General features: G+C 40.9%; 1 protein-coding gene across 1 annotated transcript; it reads left to right on the top strand.

Annotated features, from left to right (window-relative positions):
- The first annotated feature begins 4421 nt into the window (after positions 1-4421).
- LOC138590779 (adhesion G-protein coupled receptor G5-like) lies at positions 4422-14338 on the top strand. The gene is made up of 12 exons (XM_069661139.1): positions 4422-4643; positions 4738-4903; positions 6625-6775; positions 6899-7021; positions 7146-7268; positions 7818-7860; positions 8068-8174; positions 8363-8478; positions 8953-9221; positions 10333-10438; positions 11560-11873; positions 11979-14338. Exons 1-12 carry the CDS (start codon positions 4457-4459, stop codon positions 12089-12091), a joined length of 1818 nt encoding a protein of 605 aa, XP_069517240.1. The 5' UTR covers positions 4422-4456; the 3' UTR covers positions 12092-14338.
- Positions 14339-21810: the final 7472 nt, after the last annotated feature.

Raw genomic sequence — 21810 nt, 5'->3', positions numbered from 1 at the left:
AGCATTTTAGTTTTCGAGTGTGTTTTACTCTGCAACACATCAAACTTAAACATGTATCAAAGCACTTACACACTTATACACAAAAAACAGAAGAAGAAACATATAACAACATATAATAGTAAAGGGCTGCACAGTGAGGATGTCATTTCATACAGGAATTTTGGCACACTCACATTAACTATTTAGATGCTATTGATAGTTAACAGATAAATAAACTATCACACGGTCGAGTTACTGCTCCTTCTTATCAGCGGAGCTGCAGCATCTTCAGCACCATACTTCCCACGCCCATGCACAAAGTACCCCTCAGCATTTGCATGAGATGCAATGGGCTTTCAGCTTATTGTATTGTATACCACCGCAATATTAGATGCTTAGAGACACTGTGGCAAAGTAGAAAACCAAGGAAGTCTGTTTTGTTTAGCATTTGAGATGGCAATGGTTGGGTCAATCAATACAAGTTCTTCACCCTGGAGATCAGGGATCAAGCCTTGAGTGAAACTAAAGGTCAACTTGAGTTATTGTTTAAACCTCCTACATGATGTTCTTACCTTACAACAACAATATTTTACTTCCTTTTTTTTTGTGGAGCCTAAACCTAACCATTCCAACCGTGATAATGACCATGCTTATGACAAGGATAAGCACTCAGTGAAGGAACTCCTCTCCTTGTTCCCCTATCCCAATACTTATAATTAATTAACCTACCACTGCGACCCAAGCAGCATTGCCAAATCCAACAGACCCAGGCTCTGCCAATACTACAGTAATGTCCTTTAATTAAACACATAAGAAAAATAGAGAAGGATAGAGAGAAGAGTTTGTAGAGAGAGGTGTGTTAAAAAGAAGACAGGGAAGGCAAAGCCAGGGTGAGGTGCCCTGTCCGGGGCTAGCACTCACTCCCGTCGGATCGGGCTGTAAACTCTGCCTCACCCTACTCCCCCACTTTCATGACAGAACAGAGGAGAGAAGAGCGAGTAAGTAAGATGGGGGTTTAAGGTTAGGGTAGGGGGTAACCCTAACCCTAAGTCGATACTACTTACCCTACCACGTAGTTTTTAACAGCCCCCACAACTCAAACTTAGTTATATGGGCAGCGAGAGGCAGCACATCAACAAGTAGCGGGGGTCTTTGATGTTGCTTGTTGCCATAGCAAGGAGTTTGACTGACAACCAGTCATCCAATCATGACACTCACATACCAAGGAGCTCTTTGAGTCCAATCATGATTCCCAGTTTGCTTTGCACACAGACTTGATAGTTAGACAGAAACTTGACAGCATTGAATTTTATCATTTTATATTGAACCGCTAACATTCAAACTTATGAACACACTCATGGGTCATCATCCGAGTCATCATGCCTCAAGTCAAGTCAAGTCTCAAGTCATTAACTTGCAAGTCCCAAGTCATTTATTATTTGTCAAGTCAAGTCGCAAGTCATCAAAACAGAGACTCCAGTCAACTCCAGTCTAAGTCACCATTTGCTCATTTTAGCTAGCTAGAACATTGCAGATATGAAGATTTCATTGCTCTTTTTGCCAATGTGGAACACACAAAGCACTTGGTTAGACCTAGTTACTACCGCACTACAATAGTTTGTATACTTACATTTTCTTCCAGCACAGCAACAGTAATGTTTTAATGTTCATGTCAACTGACAAAAATGCTGACAAGTGCTCATTTTAGCGAGCTAGAACATTTGAAGCTTTTCAACAGTTAATTCATAACACTGTTCTAAATGGCATGCAACTAAAGAAAGCCTTACAATTATTATTTTTTATATCCTTGACAAGGATAATGCTTCAAGACAGAATTAAAATAGTTAATGTTACTTAGGTTACTCGATGGAGGCTGCCGGATCAATGCAGCTCTGGTCATCTGTAACAAAAGGTTGTGTGGCCGTTCCTTTATGACGACAGAGACTGGCTGACAGATGTGCTCCAAAGTTGAAATCGACAAACATAACATGCAAGTTGCAAAAACAGAAATACTTTTGCCAGAAACTGAAAAGATCTTGTTGTGTCGGTTTTTAAGTTTCAGTTCCCACACTTTTTTTTCACCTTCCAAGAAGCAAGAGAGTTTACAGCAAATTCCTGTAAATAACAGCATTCTCTTGAAGTGATGTAATCTTGTTCTTTTTCTCCCAGATTGCATTGCAGTTTACAGTATGATACTTTATGACATTAATACAGATAATAGAGCATTTAAAATTCTCATTGTGAACATCTGAATGTGTCTAAATATATGTCTATATACATTAAGTTATTTTAACATTCCCAGTGTTGTTCTTTAAGTAGTGCAGTTTCTAACCTTTACAAATTCACTAAACACTGGCATGACAATATACCTCATGTCTGATATTTAAAGAAAACAGCCGGAAACATTAAGGTGTTTTCCAAACCAAGAAGTTATTGTACATCATATGATATGATGTTTCTGTTGACAGACCTTGTTTACCGTAGCAGTGGAGTTCAAACTGTGAAGTCAGTTCCCGACACATAAACAGGAACAAACTCACCGGCATTCATGCACTAATAAAAAGTATTTGCATAAAACAAATACGTCAAGCATATCAAACACGAACGGCTTTGTATTTGACTTTAAGCTCTCAACCATGTAAACTCATGAAGCACAGCTCACTGGCACCTGTCTGGCTCATCCTGCTTGCTTTACTGGTAAGAAGAGAACTAATCTATATACACAGAGTAATAGTTTAAGTTTACATAAAGTACTTTTTCTTTACCTGGTTTTAATGTGGTGATTACTCCGAAGGTGTGTGAAATTCCTTGTCATAGTATAGTACATTTCACAGCATTTTTTGCAGATTTAGAAGAAATCGTGGTAACGCTGAGATAATGGTCATTTCCCTTTAAGTGGTTTAAGTTTCACAGTTTTTAATGTTTTTTAAGTTTGAATTTAAAAATGACAAAGAAGCCTGAGTCATCTATTTCTGTACTGTACCTGTCCGCACCTTTCTTTCAAAACAGTTGGCGGTGCTCAGAAAAGAATAAGCAATATTCAATTTAATTTGTAGGGTGTCATAAATGCTGCTGTGTTCTGTGTGGTGTCTTTTGCCTGAAGCCTTTTGTTTAGGAATCGAACAGACATACAGCTGAGAAACAATTAATCTGCAATGAAATGTAACATTATTCTGAATTTCTCATGTTCACATATTCAGAGGAAGCACAATGGTTCCCTTACTGCTGTTACTGCTGCTGCCTGGTCTGCTGGCTGATCAAGGTATGGATGATATTTTTGTTAGCTTAAAGCGAAGATTTTCATGTAAATAAATGTCTGTTAAGTCACTATCTATCGCTGAATGAGGTAACACAATGGTGATTGAGCCTGTGGCGAGTAAACAGTAATCTACTATGGCTGAACAAACAAAGAGAAGATCGATGACTACAGATATAACTTCAAAAATAAGTGAAAATCCAAAGAAAATGCAAACAGTCAAAAAAGGAAAGCGACCGTCGGCGAGGAAAATCAAGAGTTACAACCGGAGCCAACCGTGGATGTCTGGTTATCTGGAACGTATGCCCACGCAATTGCCTTTTATCGCCATAAGGTGCCACCAAAAAAAAGAACAAAACTGAGAACTTTGACATTATCACTTTAGAGAGAGAGAGAAACACATCCAGTCAAAATAGGCAGCAATATATATTATTTATTTATAGCTATTTTGGTTGCATATTATTACTTTTCCTAAACTTAGAGGAACAGTGTGCTCAAAAATATAAATTCCATCCATCCAATCATTTTCTTCTGTTTATCCGCTGCCAGGTCGCAGTAGCAGCAGGCTAAGCTAGTTAACCCAGACGTCTCTCTCCCCAGCCACATTTTCCAGCTACTCCAGGGGAATTCCAATGCGTTCCTAGGCCAGATGGGATATACTATCCCTCCAGCGAGTTCTGGGTCTGCCCCGAGGTCTCCTCCTATTTGGACATGCCCGGAAATCCTCCAAAGGGAGGCGCCCAGGAGGCATCCTAATCAGATGCTTGAACCACCTCAACCATACAAAGGTTTAGCGGTTCCACTTAGAGCTCCGGCTGTCTGAGGTCCTTACCCTATCTCGAAGGCTGAGCCCAGACACCCTGCGAAGGAAACTCATTTCAGCTTGTATCCATGATCTCATTCTTTTGGTCACTACCCAAAGCTTGTGACCACAGGTGAGGGTTGGAACGTAGATCGACTGGTAAATCGAAAGCTTTGCCTTCAGGCTCAGCTCCCTCTTTACCATGATGTTTGTCAGGTATAATATTGTTATAGTACTATCACTACTTAAAGGATCACTCTTTTTGTTGCCTTTAAAAAAAAGGCCTTTAACTGCATTAAAGTAATAAGTCATGTGTCATGTAATTATGTCACCAGTCAGTAACATTTGGAATCTCATAACTATTTAAAGGTTCAAAAAAGGTCAGAGCTTGTATCAGGGTTGCGAAAGGAGCCATTGAGATGACATCAGGGTCAGCTGTCACCATCAGAGATGGCAGACATGGTTCGGTGGAATGTTTGCTGTATGAAAACCAATGCATCATTCTATGCAACAACACAGAGTGGTTCAATGGCTCAAATCCGTGCTTTGAATCCGAAGTGCCAATAATGCCCAACAATGACTCTTATAATTTCACCATACCAAGAGGTAAGTACTCCGTCGAAGTAGATTGCTGACTTTCATATAGATACCCCACTGATATGTCTGAATGATAAGTCTGAGTTTTTTTCTCTCCTCTCAGGTACATGCACTGCTTACCCATGCAATGTCATTCCCATCAGGAACCTGATGAATACACTTGACGGTGACAGCTCTGAGCAAAGGCAAATGATGGAACTCCTCTACATTAGGGGTTCATGTGCACAGCTCTTTGTTAGCAACCAGGAAGTCAAGAAACGCTTTATACAGTAAGTGTCAATCTGTTTTCTGTAATATCGTTTTAAGCCATGCAAGCAGCACAAAACTTGGTAAAGTCATTCATGATTCCCAGAGGATAAATAAAAGAAGAACTTTACATGGCAAGCTACTAGTCCTGCTGTCAGAAAACAGGCAACATCATTTATAAAAATATAAAGGAGCCCCCTCCTTTTCCCGGGCCACGAAGGATCCATCGGGTGTGTCCCTCGTGGCCCAACGTATCCTGAGATTCATTGCGTGCCAATTCAAATGAGATAGATGACTCATACACAGCCGAGGAATAAACGTTTAAATATAAGACTTCTTGGTTTCAACTCATTCAAATAGCTAGAGATACACATGCAAGAGATAAACACAAGGGCCTGAACAAATAATCTTCAAAATCAGGGTGGGAGGTGAAGTTACTCAACGTTAGTTATGCTTGCTAGTTAGCCCACCGGCTACCTGTTGCTAGGTGACATGAGCAGTGTTTGGTGACGCAAGGGTAAGGGCAGGAACAGCTCATGAAGCAAACAGGAAATCTTTTGTAGACCAGACGGTCTCATTTCAGTTTGGCTTTTAACAGTCTACACAGGCTATGAATGGCACATCCTCTGTAGACCGTCTCATTCGAAGGCTGCAGCCCCTGGATTGGGACACAAATGTAGACAGTCTCCTGAAGTCCCTCCCCTTTGTGACTCTTTACATATGTCAGTTATATTGTCAGGACGGTGTGTAGCCTACTGTACGTCTTGACTCTACCATCATTGCATAGCCTCGTTTACAGCCCATAATCTGTAACTCTGCAGCCTAATAATAGGAATGACAGACACAATATAACCTTTACAGCTCTTTACAATATGACAATGAACTGGGCAGAGGCATACAGTATTAGGCACAGCTGTTATCATGACAACAATATGACACAGGCTCTTAGTCCCACCAGTGTTGCGGGTAGTAACTGCAATGCTACTTCAGAAGTATAGCTCTTCACAGCTGACAAGCACTCCAGATACAACTTACATTTCACCGTCATGTTGTTCTTGTCCCTTTCCCCAAAAATTCAAGATAATGTGAATTTTTCCACGAAGCAAATGCTGTCTGACACAGCTGTGTTTACCTTCTGCTGGTATGCAGCTACCTGCCAACAAGTAGGACAGAAACAGAAACAGAGCTTTGGGGATTTCCTTTTTTTGTGGCGACAAACAGAAAAGGGAACAGATTCAGTAACGGATTACTTTTGATGAAAAAGTAACCAAATAACAAATTACTTGAAATGCAAAAGTAACACGTTACATTAATCGTTACAACAAATAAGTAATCAGAGTACTCTAACGGATTACTTTGCTCTAATGGACTACCCTAACACTGCCTATGGGCAAGTGTAAGGAAGGTGCAGTGGTATGGACCGCGTCACCTATCACCCCCTATAAGTAGGTCCATCCATGTAAAGTCAAAGGTCAAGTGGGAAATAATCCAATGAAATCAAGTCAAGTCACATTAAAATTGAAATAGTAAGTAATGGAAAAAAAACAAGAAACCAAAGCATAAAAGTTCAGAGAGAAAAATCAGGAGGCAGTCGCTTTTAAATGTTTAAAGTTTTTCACTGTTTCAGTCAAGATATTGATGAATGCCAGATATATTCTTGTAAATCACTCAATCATTTCACGTATTGTAAAAGCAAGTTTGTAGCACGACTTTATCTTTCATGACGTCAATCCTCTTTCTGCAGAATTGAGAAACATATACTCCATAACATCATGAACGCTTCCGGGCTGGAGAAAGGAGGCTCCAGAGATTACAACCTAAATGAATTATCTATGAATGTGATCAAGCTCAACTTCACAGGAAGTGAAGAGAGGATCCACATGAGAGCTCCACAGGTACACCAGCTGTGATGAACAAAGTGCTGAAGAAGATGAGGCTGAATGTTTCAAAGCCTGATGTGACTTTGAGTGCAAACCGTAAACTGACCCAGTTTAATATCATGTTTTTATTTCTACTAGCTGCTGCCTCAGAACGAGTCATTTATCCCAGACATTTGGCTGCCAGTGAACGCCCTGCGAGACATCCCACCGGAGAAGAATGTCATCGGTGTGGTCAGCTACATACAGCACAGCCAGTTTCAAGTATACCCCTAATCCTTTTTACACGTGTATCATCCTCTCTATCCACAGTTCTGACATGGTTCAAGTTCAGTTTATAGTTCTTTATGTTTCCTTTCATGACTGCACCAAACTGTCTCGTCATCAGTTCCATCAGGAAAATATCTCCTCGATGGTCATCAGGATCGAGCTGCTGGAGGAACGACGCCTTCAAAATCTGAGAACACCAATTACGATGATCTTCAGAAATGTTTCACTCAAAAATCTGGATGTAAGTATGATAGTGCACGCATGCTTTAATCTCCTCCATTACTCTAACAATGGAGTGTGCTGTTGCTGTACTGCAGCTGGATCAGCCATCTTGAGGTGAGAAAAGTTAGAATTTTTCACCTTCTCTCGTCACACAACCAGCTCGGTCCGAGTGGCCAGGTATCCCAGCATGCTTTGTGCAGAGAATCAGTAGCTATACACCATGAGCGGGAGCACATTTTCCCGCCAATCAGATTGTGTTCAGTAGGAACGGCGAGCAGTGAAAACCTAAACTGTGAATCAAGTTAAAAGAAGAATCAAATTTAAAGCGTCATTTACTCATTTTCCGTAAGCTCCTTTGTGTTGATATATATGTAGAAATAGAGTAATCAGAATTAATTTCAGTCTGTTTCATAACCAGCGAAAAACTCCTCACAGGAGCTTTAATGAGGATATATGTTGCTTTATCATCTAAAAGGTATGGTGAATGTCTTTGCACTGGGTTGAATCACAGTATTATGGCACAAGACTGTAAACTTTAATGTACCTCTCTGTTTTTGTCTTTTCACAGAATGAATCCTGGCTCGCCTGTAGCTATTTTGATGAGAGAAATGGTAGGTGTATCAGTTATAGCTCACACACATAAACAGCAGCACGCTGGAGCTGTATTCTAGTTCTTGCATTTAACAGCCAAATAACTAAACATGATGTAGATTTATGTGCAAAATGTAAAATATTATATGCCTTTAATGTAGATGTTGTTACTGAGATAAACATCAGAATCAGGACTAAGTTCACTAAGTCTTATTTCACATTCCGAGATTTTCACTGGAAATCCGACGGATGCAAGACTTGCAATGAAACCAATGGTACCCAGGTGGACATTATCTGCGACTGCGACCATGCAACACCGTTCGCCGTCCTGCTGGTAAGGAGGCTGATCAGATTAGTCAAGCTTTCTCGCCTAGCACCTTCTGTATACAGGAAATACAAAAATTCAACTGTTCGAAATTAAAGACAAAATCAGTGTGTGAAAATCAGTTTAACTTGTTTATTATCGTTGTGAAAGATTACCTTTGAATTGAAGATAGTTGACACTTTTCTATTATTCTGCAGGTGAGAGATTCAATTTCAGAAATCCACTGGGAAATCCTGTCTTACATCAGTTACATTGGCTGCGGCCTGTCAGCCTTCTTCACCGCTTTGTCCTTCATCATATATGTCTTCAGTCGGTAGGTGTACATGTATTTTATGTGTTCAAACACATAAAATACACATATTTCTGTAAATAGCTTCTTACAATAAGAGATGGCTTAGTGCATGAACACACTTTTTTCTTTCAATGTCAAAGCAGTTGTTCTTTGCTGTTCTGGTGTGGGTTTCTGTGCTCTTTTAGAAGATCAGTAATCAGCTTAAATGGAATAAAACAGTTTAATGCACCATATACACAGTGGCCATTTGAGAAGTTCTTATGCTGTTATCAAAAATAAAATGTTAAACCCTAACCCTAACCCAGCAGTATGAAATTATCACAGCATGCAAATGTGTTCAACGAGGAATTGGCTTCCTTTGAATTTAGTGTTTTTGACATCATGAAGTCACGTATTAAGAAGCGTCCTGCCTGATTACAAAAAAGAGCTTCTCTTTTATTAGTTGTGTACTTGTAATATGTCCCAGCATGTGCTGTTCTCCTTTCTCCTTCTCAGGAACCACAGGATGGATTACTCTATCTCCATCCATGTCTCTCTGAGCGGGGCCTTGTTCCTGCTCAATACCACCTTCCTGATGACAGAGTGGGGGGCCACAGTGAAGCCGGACTGGGTGTGTGTGTTTCTGGCTGCTTTCATGCATTACTCTCTGCTCTGCTGTTTCACCTGGATGGCCATAGAGGCCCTTCACCTCTATCTCCTGCTGATTAAGGTGTTCAACACCTACTACAAGCACTACCTGGTCAAACTGTCTCTGGCTGGCTGGGGTGAGTCCTGTTAGAGCAGCTGCTGTGTTTATGACATGCTGATGTGTTTCACTGTCTGATGAGTAACATCAGTCTAACTGAGAACTTGAACAGGAATCCCCAGGTACAAGTTCAGTCATTTAGAAAGAGGAAGTTTTGTATGGGAAAAGATCACTGAGACTCCACAGACAACTACTGAACAAGAGACTATTACACATTTTGGTTGTATGTGGAAAGTATGTGGATCTCTGCCTTGTATGTGAGACTGTCTTCTGAAGTATCTTATTGGTGGTTCTGGGTCATAAAAGAGAAGCTATATAAGCAATAGCAATATAACACAACATATCATGATTTATTACATGGCACTGTTAAATACTTGATTCAGATGGTTGATTACAGCACTCTGAGGTCTGTTATTTTTCGATAACAGACCTGTTATGAAGAACAGACCGTTGCTAGGGATGCGGCTGTAATCACACAATCCAGAGGACTAACTGTTATCATATCAATATGCCAACAGAAGTCCGGTAAATTTGATGTTGGTCTGTTTACAGAGGGAAAGATTATAGGGAAAGATTACAAGATTACTCTGTGCTAGCGTTCCTGAAGGCTGATGCACCCACTCTCTTGAACTGTGTCCTCCTGTTCTGCTGCTATTTTCTTTGATTTTGGGCTTCATGAAGTCAGAAGATCCTTTCAGGAATTCGCAATTGTTTCTATGCCTTTGATTAGCTCACGAAAGCACAGCTGACCCCGATCCCTACTGTTTCACCTGATGTGATGAGGTCGTCACTTCAGATCGGAAACATTTATAACATTTTCACAGTTAAATGTACTGTGAGGAGTTAACTAACTTAATCAGTTAGTTTAGTTCAGCACTGGAGCCTCTTTATAGTATCTATAAAGTACAAAAACAAGCAGGAACCTTAGCCAGACTTTTTATAAACTTATTCTGCTGTCACTGGATGTTACAAAGAGATTTTCAGCATGTAGACCAAAAGAGCCTTAGTTTACTTTGTCACAGTGAGTGGTACTTTAGCACGTTAAAAGGAAGCAGGAGGTGATTTTGGTTTTAGTGAGACCCACAAAATCTTGATGACTTTTAATCTGTGTGTACATGTGTGATTCTCAGGGATCCCTGGTGTAATCGTGGGCATCTCTTTGGGAGTGAAGGATTTCAAACAGTTTTACGGAGTCACAAATATGACCATGTCTGATACCAACCAGACTAACTCCATGTAAGTAAATACAAAGTGACTTTGGAAAGACTTTTAGCAGAACGGTTCTGATCTATCAAACCACAGAGTGAGGGGAAATGTGTAACTTATAAACTCTGTCTGTCAGTTAAGTCACTATCCATCGCTATTTGAGGTAACACAATGGTGATTGAGCCTATGGCCCACAGATGAAAGCCTTTGCATTTGCAGTATTACAGACTGTGTCTGTGGCGACTTTCGCGGAAAAAAATCACAAGCGGCGCCCAGTTAGTGACGCGATTTCCATCAGCCAGCAGTGGTTGGTCTGCGGCTGCTTTTCCGGTCTCTGCAAGTGTTGCAAGTAAACAGAAATCTACTATGGCTGAACAAACAAAGGAAAGATCGATGACTACAGATACAACTTCAAAAATAAGTGAAAATACAAAGAAAAAGAAACAAATTCGACACTCAGATGAAGGTAAACAGTCTAAAAAGGAAAGCGACCGTCAGCGTGGAAAATCGAGAGTTACAACCGGAGCCAACCGTGGACGTCACACATGCAACACTGTCTGGATATCTGGGAAGTGTGCTCCCGCAATTACAGTTTATTGCCATAGGTGCCGCCAAAGAGAACTTAACTGAGATCTTCGAGATTACCACTTCAAGTCTTCTTCAGTACAGCATGATACACATTTTTTAAATGATGGTCACGTTCAGAGTAAAAACAGATGTATGCTAAAGGGCGTGCCGACCAGTGATTGAGAATTTGCTACCAGGGCTAACTGTCAATAATGATGTAACAATGTGTATCCACCATCTTGTCCAAACATGGTCACTTCTGGCAAAAAGAAACAATATGGAGATGGAAATAACAAACTGGATGCCTCAAAACAGTAGTCTACAAATCAATAAGTGTCACAACATGTTGGCTTTACGTCAGTTCTATATACAATCTATGGTTTGAAGGCAATAGGAAACCTGTGGACTGCCAATAACAATGAAGAATTAAATTTGAAAAAATTCCAACCATAAACTGCATTAAAAAAAATTGTTTAGTTTTCATCAAAGTCGAGAGGATCGTAGTTTCACACATTTAAGGTAATGTCTAGTCTGTTGTGAAACTGTATTCTGACAGTCCTCTGGGTGTCCTGCCTGTCCCACAGCTGCTGGATCACAGACGACTCCTTCTTCTACTCTGTGAATCTGGTGTATTTCACGATGATATTCATCTTTAACACGGGGATACTGGTGGCGGTGGCCTCCAGCATCTGTAAGATGAAACAAGTGTTCAGGAACAAGTCCAAACTCAGACAGACCGGGAGAGACCCCGAGCGGCTTAGTGAGTCCTGTAAGGGGGGTCTCACTGTGTTAGGTCTCACCTGCCTGATGGGGACCACCTGGGGTCTGGCCTTCCTGGGCTCAGGATACGTCAGCTACCCCATCCTCTACCTTTTCTGCATCCTCAACTCCACACAAGGTCAGCTGGCAGTCTGACCTCTTTATCTTTATCAATCAAGTCTGTTCAGTTTCCCAATCACCAGCTGCACTCATGGTTTAATCATTTTTGTGTCTCTCTGTCAAGGTTTCTTCATCTTCCTGTGGATCTGTCTGTCAGCCAAGAAGCAGAGGAAGAGAGAGATGGATGAAAGACTGAGTTCATCTCCTATGAAGACTTCAGCAACCAAATCTGACTAGTTCCCCTGTCCTAAAGACGACAAGTCCGCACTCTGACTTCATGCCACAAAATTAGGTTAGGTTAGGTTACTTTATTTGTACCTGTAGGTAGATTGGGTTTACAGTGAGAGTCGGCCTCCTTTAAATGCACACACAATAGACAGCACAGAACAGACATGTAAAACATGATACATAAAGTGAAGACAGTGCTTAAGACTGAAAGGGTGACTGTTAATAAAATCAAGCTAAAAATAAAAAATATGGTATCAGTAAAATAAGGTAAATTAAACCAGTTAAAAGATATACCATTTGTAAAAAAACAGGTAAATTAAAGCAAGATAAAAATGAAATGTGCCATTGGTATTATGGTCAGTGACAAATAAGGGTGGGCAAGATGAGAAATTCAAAAACCTTTTCAAAACTTGTTTTAAAAGCATTTATCAGGTTTGGTAAAATGTAGATTTCATATATATATATCTTTGTTTCATGTCATTTGAAATTATATTTACATCATTTATACATAAAGAAAGACTAAATGCGCCTGAAAACGTCAAGTGGTGTAACCACCAAATAATGAGAAATATTAAATATTTTATTCAGCTAGTGTGTATGTAAATGTGCTCATAGAAATAATAACTCAGTTATAAAAGCATGATGCGCTTTTTTTAGGATTATCTATAAATACATTTTGTATGAATTTTTGCAATATTGGGTGAGACATATGCTGAAATCAGCTCGGTTTTTTAAATATTCTGTGACAAATTATGTAAAAAAAAGAAAAAAAAGAAAACACATGTTATTCCACTGTAATAGGGGATAACATTTAATTCCAAATGAATTTTCCTGTATATTTTTATGAAAAATACTGGGTACGCCAATTGACAAAAATCGATTACACCAACTGACCATGTTCCTTCTACAGTCCAAGGCCATTGTTTGTCAAATACATTGACACTGAAAATCAAAGCATGACAGTACCAAGGTCGACTGAAATCAATGTTTTTATTTTATTTAATTTTATTGCATTGAAGCACACTGCTCAAAAAAATTAAGGGAACACTTAACCATCACATTATAACACCAAGTCAGTTAAACTTCAGGGATATCAATCTGTCCATTTAGGAAGCACAAGTGATTGTGAATCAGTTTCACCTGCTGTGGTGCAAATTAAAGAGACAACAGGTGCAATGGAGAGGCAACAGCAAGACAAACCCCAAAAAGGGAATGGTTTTACATGTGGTGGCCACAGACAGTTGCTCTCTCCTGATACTTCCTGACTGATTCTTCTTTAGTTTTGTGTTCTGCTAGCAGTGTCCTTGTCACTACTGGTAGCATGAGGCGGTACCTGCAGCCCAATCAGGTTGCACAGGTAGTCCAGCTCCTCCAGGACAGCACAGCCATACGTGCGGTCGCAAGACGTATTGGTGAACGTTATGCTGCCTGTAACATCATCCAGCATGACCAGTTTGGCGGTGGGTCAGTGATGGCCTGGGGAGGCATTTCCTTGGAGGGTCGCACAGACCTCCATGTCATAGCCAATGGTACCCTGAATGCTGTTAGGTACCAGGATGACATCCTCCAAGCAATTGTTAGACCTTATGGTGGTGCAGTGGGCCCTGGGTTCCTCCTGGTGCAGGACTATGCCTCATGTGGCCAGAGTGTGTAGGCAGTTCCTGGATGACAAAGGCATTGATGCCATTGACTGGCCCTCTCGTCCCCCTGACCTAAATAATCCAATTGAGCACCTATGGGACATTATGTATCGGTGCATCAGACGCCGCCAAGTACCGCCACAGACTGTCCAGGAGCTCACTGATGCCCTGATCCAGGTCTGGGAGGAGAACCCCCAGGACACCATCCGCCGACTCATCAGGAGCATGCCCAGACGTTGTAGGGAGTGCATACGGGCTCGCGGGGGCCATACACACTACTGAGTCACATCATGAGTTGCCACGATGACATTCACGCAAGTTGGACCAGCCTGTGTTTTCAATTTTTTACTTTGATTTTGGGTGTGATTTTGAATCCAACCCTCAATGGGGCGATGATTTTGGTTTCCGACGTTGTTACATCATTTTATTCTCAACAAAATATACAATGTACATCAGTAAAGATTTTCAACTTCATAGTGACGGAGCCGCATTGACTCGTGCTCTGTGACGAGCCACTTTTTCTGTATTTGAAAGTGGCATCTATTGGGGAAAATACATCATATTAAAGCATTTAAATGTATAAGTTATGAAATAGCAGAAATTCAATAAATTGAAGATGTACATATTAATGTTTGAGTAAAATTTCTCCTATCACTAAGCGTCTTTTAAAGCTGCTGTTCATGTTCAACATTAGATTTCACTGTAAACAATCTTCATACTCCTACATTTTAAAGTTATGTTTATATATTACAATATACATATTTTTTATGTATTACTGTATGTATTGAAAGTGAATTGAATACAAATATGTATTTAAGTTAAAAATTTCAAAAACACAGATCATTCAACATGATTTAATCCTAGCCTTACAGAGCTTTGCTAATAAAATTTTGGATAAATCATCACTTTTTCAAAAAATATAACACTGAAAACTTTAAAATAGTTTCACATAATAAGTGACTTTATATTACATCTTTAATAAGCAGAATAAACAACTGATATTTTTACAAAAGTGACCTCAAACTGAAAGGATTGTGATAGGAGTCAAATAGTGAAACTGGTTACACCATTTGACATTTTACTTTAAAATCAAATTTTACAGGCATTATCATGGACACGTATGCAAGCACATTGCCTTAGTGTGAACATTTCAAACATTATTTTTAAAGTAAATACACATTTTTATAAATATGATGTATTATCAAAGTGTTTCTAAGGTCATACCATTTGACATGTACCATGAAACATACCTGACTGTTGCCTTATCTATCAAATTTTCCGTATTTTTAAGAGAGACTAACTTAAGCATCCAGCAGTTAGGATCATCAGGGGTCCTTCTTTGTGATGTCATTTCCTGTCACACAGTCTTCTTGTAGAATATGACAAAATGGCTCCATAAAATAATGACTAACTGAACATACTTCATCGTAATATTATTTAACAAATTAAATTATCCATCAACCTTTTAATAAAGGGAAACGGCTACTTACATTGAATGAATTCAAAACAGGCATGGCAAACACTGCATCAAGGTGGATGTGTTTGAACACAAAGAACAGGAAGTCCTCATCCAGGCCTCTATTTATAGAGTGGGAGGTACCCAAATCTATTGAGTGGTGTCTCTTGTGGATAGGAGGGGAAAAACACTTGCAGTTTCTCACAGCCGCCCCCGGATTTGTGCAGCAAATACGTTTCATTTAGCCCTTTCAGTGATTTCAGGGAGTTGGATCAATCTGGAAACAGGGCGAATGTATTCTCTACCTTTAATAATGACCTTTGCACTCCGGACTCTTCCATCCTTTCCAGGGTAGATTTTAGTTATCCTTCCAATAGGCCATGATGCTCGAGGGTACTGAGGGTCAACTATCATCACCACCTGACCTGAATCCAAGTTCTCTTTGTCGGTCTGCCATTTTTGCCTGGTTTGTAGGTTTGGAAGGTAAGAGCGAATGAATGCTGTCCAGAAATGATCAGCTAAGATCTGATTGTGACGCCATTTTCTCCTGCCGAGGAGTTCACTTGCACCATAGATTGCCTGAGGAAGAGAGGAGTCAGGCCGCCCCATCAGCAACATATTTGGTGTGACTGGGTCTGGATCAGCAAGGTCAGAAGAGGTATAGCCAAGAGGCTTTGAATTCAGAATGCCTTCAACTTCAATCCGGACTGTGTGTAGGACTGTTTCTGTTGTTGGTTGGTTTACTCATGCAACATGGAGGGCCATTTTTATTGATTTTATCTCTCCCTCCCAGCTTCTGCCGAAATGTGGTGCAGATGGAGGATTGAATTGGAAGTTCACTTGTGTGTGGGCCAATTGCTGTTTCAAGTCTGGTGCCATGGCCTTGAAGGCATTTTGCAGCTCTGCTTCTTCTGCTCTGAAATTTGTCCCACAGTCAGAGAGGAGTTCAAAGGGTTTACCTCTGCATGAGACAAATGTTCTGAAGGCCATTAGAATGTGTCTGCATCCATTCTGTCAAGCACCTCAAGATGTATGCAGCATGTTGTTAAGCATTTGAACAGTATACCCCATCTTTTCTCTGTGTGGTGGCCAATTTTCACTATGAAAGGCCTAAAACAGTCCATGCCTGTGGATCAGAAGGGGGGCTTAAACAGTCTAAGTCGTGCTGGAGGAAGGTCCGCCATCTTGGGAATGACTGGCTTGGCTCTCTATCTGTGACAGTCTCGACACTGGTGTTGATGCTGGCGAATGGCTTGGTGACCACTCAGGATCCAGTACCTGCGTCTGATTTCCCCCAAGACACGCTCAGGGCCTGGGTGCAACAAATTTCTCATCGTAATGCTTGATAATGAGTTTTGTAATGGGTTGGTTTGGGTCCAATATAATCGGATGGATATTGTCATGGCGAAGGTTCTCCGCTCTTTGAAGTCGACCTCCCACTCTGATGAGGCCGAAGTCAGGGTCATATTAAGGAGACAGGGGGAGTAGTTTGCTACTCTTCGGTATGCATTTATCTGTTTTCAGGGCATTGAATTCCTCAGGGAAGCTTTCTGATTGGGCCCTATGCAGAAGATGCCTTTCTGAGTTTATATAGCATTGGGCTATGTTTGAGTTGTGATCTGCTGCCCCATAAAGCACGTTGCTTGTTTCCTTTATCAAATCATCCCAGCTGCTGTACTTGTTCAGATCATGGAGGTTTGGGCCATCTGAGATCACAGCCCCACAGAACATAGACTTCCTGAGTTCCTCAACAGGCTCTAATTCAGCTGGCACACATGGATTGGCTGGCCAGCAGTTAGTGTTCAGCAAGAGGAATGGAGGGCCTTGACTCCATCTGTGTGGCTGAGAAAGCTCTAGGAGGGTTTTGCCCCTTGTTAGGTCATCAGCTGGATTATTCTTTTAGTCAACATATCTCCAATTTTTCGTGTCAGTCAGAGTCTGAATCTCAGCTATCCTTGTACCAACAAACACCTTATAGCGACAGGAGTCAGATGTTAGCCATGATAAGACTGTTGTGGAATCTGTCCAAAGGGTCAATGACTGTAGTGGAATAGTGAGTTCAGTACTGAGAAGAACTTTCTTATGATTCTTGGTTTGTTTGTTTTTTTATTTTGCCATTGAAATAGGCCATCACTTCTTAAAATAACTTCATGAGTAATGCTTTGTCTAGACCCACATTACATAAATCAATTTTGTGCTGTATTTTTAAATGTTAGAATAGCAAATTTTAAAAAATCATTTACATTTACATCCCGCTCTGTAAGCCAGGGTGGGATCAGCGGCGGCTTTGCGCACGCGCGATTCATTTGCAGTGTGGACGCGGAGTGGTGTGGGTCTCCTCTCCGCTGGGACTGCTGCGCGAGGCTACTGTGAGACTGACTGCCTGTGAGTGCTTTGGGACAGGGGAGGGGCTCACGGCAGCACCTGCTGATCGTTGAGGACAGTAACTGCAGAACGATACGTGCTTTCACGTCAGAGTCTCCAAAACACCAGGAAAGTCTCCAATAACACCAGAAAAAGTCACTAGATTTGTCGCTAGTCGCTTTGACAAAAAAAGTTGCCAAGAGGATTTGGAAAGTCGTCAGATTTAGCGAGAAAGTCGCCAAGTTGGCAACACTGGTTTCACAGGCTGCTACCATATACTATCGTCCAGACGGAAGAAGCTGAAATTCCCTGTTTAATGGGTGGGAGTGGTCTTTTCAAATGGAGCCAGCCATCCTCTGCAACTGTCTGGTGTACAGAGACTCTGGGTTCAGCTGTGACACTCCAATCAGCCTACTTGACCATTTCACAATTTGAGTCAGACAGTTTCCAAACCATGACACCAAGCAAAATGATAAAATGGATTCAATAAAAGCACGATAAAATAAGATCACCAGGGTTCTGATCATGTGGAAAGAGGACAGTTTTCTCAAGCAGAACAAGCGCTGCTGGCCCTTTTACACACAGCTTCACAGGTAGCTTCAAAGTTCAGTTTACTGTCAATTATTGTTCGAAGATATTTGTAAGTTTGAAAACACTCCACTGTTTGAGGTGTTTGACACACCACCTCACATATGGATATTCACACCAATAGGCCGCAAGCTTTTTGATGGCAGATGTGGAAAACCGCCCAAGGTAATACGCGTACATACACTGCTCAAAAAAATTAAGGGAACACTTAAATCAAACATCAGATCTTTATGAACCTATAATTCAAGTTGAAAATCTTTACTGATGTACATTTATCGTATAATTTTAACAAAATTATGTTTTAATGGAAACCAAAATCAGAGTAAAAAATTTAAATCACAGGCTGATCCAACTTGATGATGTGACTCAGTAGTGTGTATGGCCCCCACGTGCCCTTATGCACTCCTGTCAACATCTGGGCATGCTCCTGATGAGTCGGCGGATGGTGTCCTGGGGGATCTCCTCCCAGACCTTGATCAGGGCATCAGTGAGCTCCTGGACAGTCAGTGGCGCTACTTGTCATCCAGGAACTGCCTAAACACTCTGGCCACATGAGGCCGGGCATTGTCCTGCACCAGGAGGAACCCAGGGCCCACTGCACCACCATACCTAACAGCAGTCAGGGTACCACTGGCTGTGACATGGAGGTCTGTGCTTCCCTCCAAGAAAATGCCTCCCCAGACCATCACTGACCCACGCCAAACCGGCCATGCTGGATGATGTTACAGGCAGCATAACATTCACCACAGCATCTCCAGACTCTTTCACGTTTGTCACATGTGCTCAGTGTGAACCTGCTCTCATCTGTGAGGAGAACGGGGCGCCAATGGCGGACCTGCCAATTCTGGTGTTCTCTGGCGAAGGCTAATGGAGCTGCACGGTGCTGGGCTGTGAGCACAGGTCCCATTAGAGGACGTCGGGCCTTCATGCTACCCTCATGGAGTCTGTTTCTGACAGTTTGGTCAGAAACATGCAAGCCAGTAGCCTGCTGGAGGTCATTCTGTAGGGCTCTGGCAGTGCTCCTCCTGTTCCTCCTTGCACAAAGTAGCAAATATCACTCCTGCTGCTGGACTACCTGTGCAACCTGATTGGGCTGCAGGTACCGCCTCATGCTACCAGTAGTGACAAGGACACTAGCAGAACACAAAACTAAAGAAGAATCAGTCAGGAAGTATCAGGAGAGAGCAACTGTCTGTGGCGACCACATGTAAAACCATTCCCTTTTTGGGGGTTGTCTTTCTTTTGCCTCTCCATTGCACCTGTTGTCTCTTTAATTTGCACCACAGCAGGTGAAATTTATTCACAATCACTTGTGCTTCTAAAATAGACAGATTGATATCCCTGAAGTTTAACTGACTTGGTCTTATACTGTGACGATTAAGTGTTCCCTTAATTTTTTTGAGCAGTGTAAAACAAATCAAATACATCCATCCATAGTGCTTATCAGGGTCACAGGGGGTTGGAGCCAATCCCAGCTGTCATTGGGAGAGAGGTGGCGTTACACAGGGACACCTTTCATGCTAACGTTAACACCTACAGGCAAAAAGTCACCAATGAGCATGTGTTTGGACTGTGGAAGGATGCCGGAAAACCCGAAGGGAACCCACACATGCATGGGGAAAACATGCAAATGCCACACAAAAAGGCCCCCTACGCATGAACCGGTATTTGAATCAGGAACCGTCTAGCTGTGAGGCGACAGTGCTAACCACTGCACCATGCTGGCTATTAATATAGAATTGCTTTACAAATATTCCACAAAAGCTTTCTTTAAACATCAATAAAGTCTTTAAAAATGACTCCGAAATGAATGAATTCATATACTGCATATCTCCTACATAGTGACAACCACATAAAGTGAGGGGAAGGAAAGGGAAAGCTTACTTTATAAAGACGGTTGTTTTCCATACATCATTCTATGGAAAAAAAGAAACACCTGAAGACCCAAGTGTCAAAATGTTGTGGATTATAAAAGCAATCGTGTGTGTGCGCTTGCCTCCTTTAGTTGCTGCTGTTGTCCGATGGCCCTTCACCTACTTCAAGTAGTTCCCTTTCCTGCCCTTAGTCAGTGGGGAAGTCCCACTCCCACATGTAACACTCCAAACATGTCCTAACTGTAACCTTTAGTGTAAATATGTTATGTCTTCATATTAAACGTTTGACTTTTGTAAACCTTTAATTTAATCCTGCTGTTAAATCTGTATACCTAGTGTAGCACACTGAACATGTGTTTCTGAATTATGTCTGAAGATACTAGTATAGTACAACGGTCACATGTTAGTTTTAAAATTTCAATTTCAATTTATTCAAAGGATAGCCCCTTGAGATGCAGCATCTCATTTTCTAGGGGGCCCTATAAACACAAATACAAAATTATAAAACATGTACAAACAAACTAACCAAAAACAACACTATACCAACATACACAGCAGTACAGACATTTCGCTCACCCTCACCCTCACTCACCCACACCCCAACCCTCAGCTTTGTACAAGCAGAATTTTACATAAAATATATATAAATAAATACAGTGACCTGGATCGTTACACAAACATACAGTTTGAAGTACACACAGATCAAAAGCATGAACAATTTGTTTTAAGATAAGAAAATAAAGATGTCCTGAAGCAACAGCAAGAGGTAATGGATCTCAGAGATAAAGGCAGATTATTCCAGTGACTGGCGACCAACTTCCTTGCGAATTCTTGGGACAAAGAAAAAGGGACATTGCATATGTCTGAGTGAATGTGAAGATCTATATGGAACCAGAAACTGTTTTAAATTGGAGGGGCAGTTAAAATGGACACATCTGAAAATGAACTGAACCCAATGGAATTGCCTTCTAGATTTAGGCTGCAGCCAATTAAGTGATTCATACATGAAACAATGGTGAGTTCTGTATGGGCACCTCAAGATAAATCTACACAGGGAATTATAAACAACATTAAGTGGCTTAAGATTAGTGTCTGAGGTGTTCTGGTAAACAATATCAACATAATAAATAATTGGTAAAATCATTTATTGAGCGATATAGTGAGTTCAGACAGCCATATGCTTTTTTAGTAATAAAATCAATGTGGGGTTTAAAGGAGAGTTCGGGGTCAACCCAAAGTCCCAGATATTTGAAGGTATCAACTTTCTCAAGGGGTGACCCATCATCAAAATAAATATGTAAATCAAAAGGATATGAGTGATTTTGTCGCGTACCAAATATCCCACTTAATGGCAGTTAAGTCATGAATAAAACAATCTTCATTGATGTTTTTACTTTGTCTCAGTCTAATATATTTGGGAGGAGAGCGTGGGATTTTAATTTTCCAGACACAGAATATAACAGAATGATCGCTTAAACAATCAGACATAACCCCAGATTGAATTATCCTATCAGGATTAGTTACCAGTATCCAGTCCAGCAAAGATGAAGACCTACGGTCTACTCGAGTGGGTTCATTGATTAATATAGTGAGATTTACACTACCAAATACATTTCTGTCATTGGAGGAGGAACGATCAAGCCAGTTACGATTGAAGTCACCCAAGATAATCATTTCATTATGTCTCTCAAGAGAATTAATAGTTGACAAAATACACTTTGTAGAGTCAGTTGAGGCAGAGGGAGGCCTATAAATGTTACCAATAGTTAAATGTTTGTTCTCATGAAGTATAATATTAATAAACAG

Source organism: Semicossyphus pulcher, unplaced genomic scaffold, assembly GCF_022749685.1.
Source record: "Semicossyphus pulcher isolate SPU_LCO1_2020_fin unplaced genomic scaffold, fSemPul1.0.p SCAF_1, whole genome shotgun sequence".
NCBI lineage: Eukaryota > Metazoa > Chordata > Actinopteri > Labriformes > Labridae > Semicossyphus > Semicossyphus pulcher.
Note: the sequence above shows the minus strand (reverse complement) of the source record. Positions and strands in the feature narration are given on the sequence as shown.

Bases quoted from the DNA above. Each gene is read 5' to 3' on its own strand.
- LOC138590779 (XM_069661139.1), top strand. From the start codon at position 4,457: ATGACATCAGGGTCAGCTGTCACCATCAGAGATGGCAGACATGGTTCG. The intron at 4,644-4,737 runs GTAAGTACTCCG...CTCTCCTCTCAG, and splicing joins TAATTTCACCATACCAAGAG to GTACATGCACTGCTTACCCA. The intron at 9,222-10,332 runs GTGAGTCCTGTT...TGTGATTCTCAG, and splicing joins ACTGTCTCTGGCTGGCTGGG to GGATCCCTGGTGTAATCGTG.